Source organism: Physeter macrocephalus, chromosome 21 (genome assembly GCF_002837175.3).
Source record: "Physeter macrocephalus isolate SW-GA chromosome 21, ASM283717v5, whole genome shotgun sequence".
Taxonomy (NCBI): domain Eukaryota; kingdom Metazoa; phylum Chordata; class Mammalia; order Artiodactyla; family Physeteridae; genus Physeter; species Physeter macrocephalus.
This window is the reverse complement of record NC_041234.1, coordinates 52,502,433-52,506,364: the sequence shown is the minus strand read 5'-3', so window position 1 is coordinate 52,506,364 and position 3,932 is coordinate 52,502,433. Positions and strand designations below refer to the sequence as shown.

Sequence of the window (3,932 nt, the reverse complement as noted above, 5' to 3'; positions counted from 1 at the left end):
GGATTTAGCCCAATTACATTGGTAGCACTTCCAGAAAATAAAGCAGCTGTCTCCTCTTCCTTGCTGAAGCGTTTGAATTATGCCTCCCCAGACACAAGACCAACCACTTAAATAATCAGGTCCTACTCTGGTGGTGCTGTTCTCACCTTATGGAGCCCCAACCAGTCCTCACATACTGTTAAATGAAGAAAAAGGAAATCCAATCATTCCTGTCATCACCTTCATCCGCATCTCCGTCCCATCCTAGTACACTTTGGCTCTAGCCACCCTGGGTATCCAGCTGTTATGCAAACTTATTTTGTACTTTCAAACCTCTGAGCCTTTTCTGATGCTGATCCCTCAGCCTAGAATGCCCTTATAAATACTTCCCATCCTATTCATCACTTAGAGCTCAATTCTTCCTTGAGGCATGTGCCCCCAATCCAAGACACCTCAGACTAAGCTGTAATTCATTGCTTGTTCCTTCTTCTGTTTGTACCATATATTAACTGTCCCTCCATCAGAGCATATATTTTCAACTACTTTAATTAAGAGTATCTTAAATAAACAGGGCTAATCATTTGTGAAGGGCAGATGGTATGAGAGAAGGTACTTATGCTTGAGATTCTGACAGACCTGGGTTCAAATCCTGGTCTCTTCCACTTGTTGCCTGACTTTGGACAGATAAATTCACCTCTATGACTCAGTTTCCTCGTCTGAAAATGAGGACCATTAAGAGTAGTACCTCATAGCTAAGATTAAGTGATTTAATATGAGATAAGTGAAAATACCAGAAATAGCGTCCGGCACATAGTAAGTGCTCCATTATTATTACCATTGTTTGAACCTACCCCAGAATGTAAGCTCTACACAGAAAGGGATAATCATTGTTTGTCCTCTGGTGTACCTCTTGTACCCAATACTGTGCCTAGCATGTGACACATACTCAAGAAACATATGTTGAATGAGTGGATTAATTAATGAATCCGTGAAATAATTCTCATCTTTAGCATCCTCCTCCTCTCCAAATCCTCTACTGCCTATTAGCTTTATACCTCACAGAAAAACTTTGTGGTGCATCAATGAAAATTCCCCAACCCTTACCCTCTTTGCTTTACCTCTGTTTGTTACGCCCTTTCATGAATTCTTTTCTCTGACAAGTTTGACTCTGGCAACAACCACTTCAACTAGCCTCTCGGGCCAGGCAGAAGTAGGGGGCCGGAGTCGGGTACTGGGAGCGGGGCGTGGCCACCACGTCGCAGAACGCAACTGCGCCTGCGTAGGCTGCGGCAAAGCATAGCTCTCTGAGGGTTGCGTTTATTGCTGGCTGGTGTTTGTGTAGGAGGATCGCCCCTCTCACCAGCTCTCACTTCTGATCCGCGCAGCTCCCGGGTCTCTGGCTTCAACTTTGTGCTGAGGCGCCGACACACCTACCATCCTCTCTCCGACGGATCGCTGACCTCCCCATTCCTGTTCCTGTCTCCTGGAACCATGTCTCTGGTAAGCCAGAATGCGTGCCACCGCAACGCAGAGACCACTGTAGATTACAGCGACTTCCATGGTGAGATGCAGGCTACTAATGCCTCCGGGTCCCCCACCTCCATGCTAGTTCCTGATGCTCCCCAGGGCCCTCAGGCGCCAATCGACTCTCAGGGTGCTAGCGCTTGCCAGGCTGCGCAGGATCCGAATGACCTCGAGGTGCTGATAGATGAGCAGTCCCGACGTTTGGGGGCGCTCAGGGTCCACGACCCTCTAGAAGACAGGTCGATTGCTTTGGTGAACTTCATGCGAATGAAAAGCCAAATCGAGGGGTCTATTCAGCAGACAGAGATGCTAGAGTTCCTCAGAGAATACTCAGATCAGTTCCCTGAGATCCTCAGACGAGCCACAGCCCACCTGGAACAGGTCTTTGGGTTGAACCTGAGGGTTCTTGATCCCCAGGCTGACACCTACAACCTAATCAGCAAACGGGGTCTCCAGACCACTGATTGGATAGCAGACTCCCTGGACATGCCAAAGGCAGGTCTCCTGGCCTTGGTCCTAGGCCACATTCTCCTGAATGGTAACCGAGCAAGAGAGGCCTCCATCTGGGATCTGTTGCTAAAGGTTGATGTGTTAGATGAGCCCCAGAGGATCAACATCCCTTTTGGGAACACAAGGAACCTCCTAACTACTGACTTTTTGCATATGCGGTTCTTGGAGTACTGGCCAGTGTATGGCACTAATCCCCTCGAATTTGAGTTCTTGTGGGGCTCTAGAGCCCACAAGGAAATCACAAAGATGGAAGCCCTGAAGTTTGTGGCAGAGGCCCATGATGAAGAGCCCTGGAGCTGGCCAGAAGAATATAATAAGGCCCTGGAAGCTGACAAGGCCAAAGAAAGAAGCCAGGCTGCTGGCTTGGAGTTCTGGTCAGAGGACACTATGAATGATAAGGCAAATGATTTGGTCCAGTTGGCCATTAATGTCACAGAGGAGTTGCTGCCTATACATCAGGATGAGCTGTTGGCTCACACTGGCAAGGAATTTGAGGACGTGTTCCCAAATATCCTCAGTCGAGCTACTCTAATCCTTGATCTGTTCTATGGGTTCTCTCTGATTGAGGTTGATACCAGTGAGCACATTTACCTCCTTGTCCAGCAGCCAGAATCAGAAGAAGAGCAAATGATGCTAGAGAGCCTGGGGAGACCCACTCAAGAATATTTGATGCCAATCCTGGGTTTGATCTTCCTGATGGGCAACCGTGTCAAAGAGGCCAGTGTCTGGAATTTGCTTCGGAGATTTGGTGTGGATGTAGGGAGAAAGCATGCCATCACCTGCAAACTTATGAGACAGCGCTACTTGGAATGCAGGCCACTGTCCTATTCTAATCCAGTTGAATATGAGCTTCTGTGGGGTCCTCGAGCTCACCTTGAAACCACCAAAATGAAAGCCTTGGAGTACATGGCCAGGCTCTACAGAAAGCAACCACAGGACTGGCCAGAGCAATATAGGGAGGCTGTTGAAGATGAGGAGGCCAGAGCCAGGTCTGAGGCAACTGCTATGTTCTTCTTTGGCCCCATGTGAAGTCTGGGGGAAGTGTGTCACTTCAATTGGGTGGCATCAATTAAAGGGGCCCTAGGGAAATGGGCACTGGGGCACCAAATCAGAAGCTGGGCAGGGTTGGGGTGAAAAGTACACATTGTGCTTGCTATTTGTGTTCCATTTCTAATAGTATTTCCTTCCTTTTAATATACCCTTGAATTAGATTCATGATCAGTGTTTATAAATGAAATTGCTCATTTGCCATTCCTGTCTTGTTTCAATATAAAAGTTCACATAGCTGCATAAAATGTAGTGGTAATATTTACATCTTTCTATGATGTGGAAGAGAATATACAGTTGTTCTTTAACCGTTTGAAATAATCAGTAAAATGGTCTGGTACAGGAGTTAAGTAACAACAGTAATAACATACCCACAACAAAAACAAACACAAAATCACTCATCTGTTGATGTTCTCCCATCGTGTCTATGGTTTTATTTTTTTTTAATATTGGCATTTACCTGTATTTGCTTTGTGATTCCAGAGTGTAGTGAAAAATAAAAGTATAATGAATAAGGCTCCATGCTTAAGCACTCTTTTATTCAACAAACATTTATTAAGTACCTGCCATGCTCTAAGCACAGTTTTTATGCTGGGAATATAAGGGTGAGGAAGGCCCAGCTGAGCCCCAGGGATTGAGGGGGAGGGGCTGTGGAAGTAAACCAACAATTATTTCTGTGGCAAGTAGTATAATAGGGGTAAGCTCAGAGAGCTATGAGAGTTTACAGGAGTAACTCCCAACTAAACTTTGGGTTCTGGGAGGGGATGGTGAAGGGGAAGGGGTGTCAAGCAAAGGGTGAGTGCGGGAGTGGTCAGGGGTGGTGGCAGGGGAGGATGAAGTGGTATGGAGAGCTGGGACAAGTTAACCTTTAG

General features: G+C 46.6%; 1 protein-coding gene across 1 annotated transcript; it reads left to right on the top strand.

Annotated features, from left to right (window-relative positions):
• The first annotated feature begins 1,329 nt into the window (after nucleotides 1-1,329).
• MAGEE2 (MAGE family member E2) lies at nucleotides 1,330-3,576 on the top strand. The gene has a single exon (XM_007124813.1). It carries the CDS (start codon nucleotides 1,471-1,473, stop codon nucleotides 3,040-3,042), a length of 1,572 nt encoding a protein of 523 aa, XP_007124875.1. The 5' UTR covers nucleotides 1,330-1,470; the 3' UTR covers nucleotides 3,043-3,576.
• The last annotated feature ends 356 nt before the right edge of the window (nucleotides 3,577-3,932 follow it).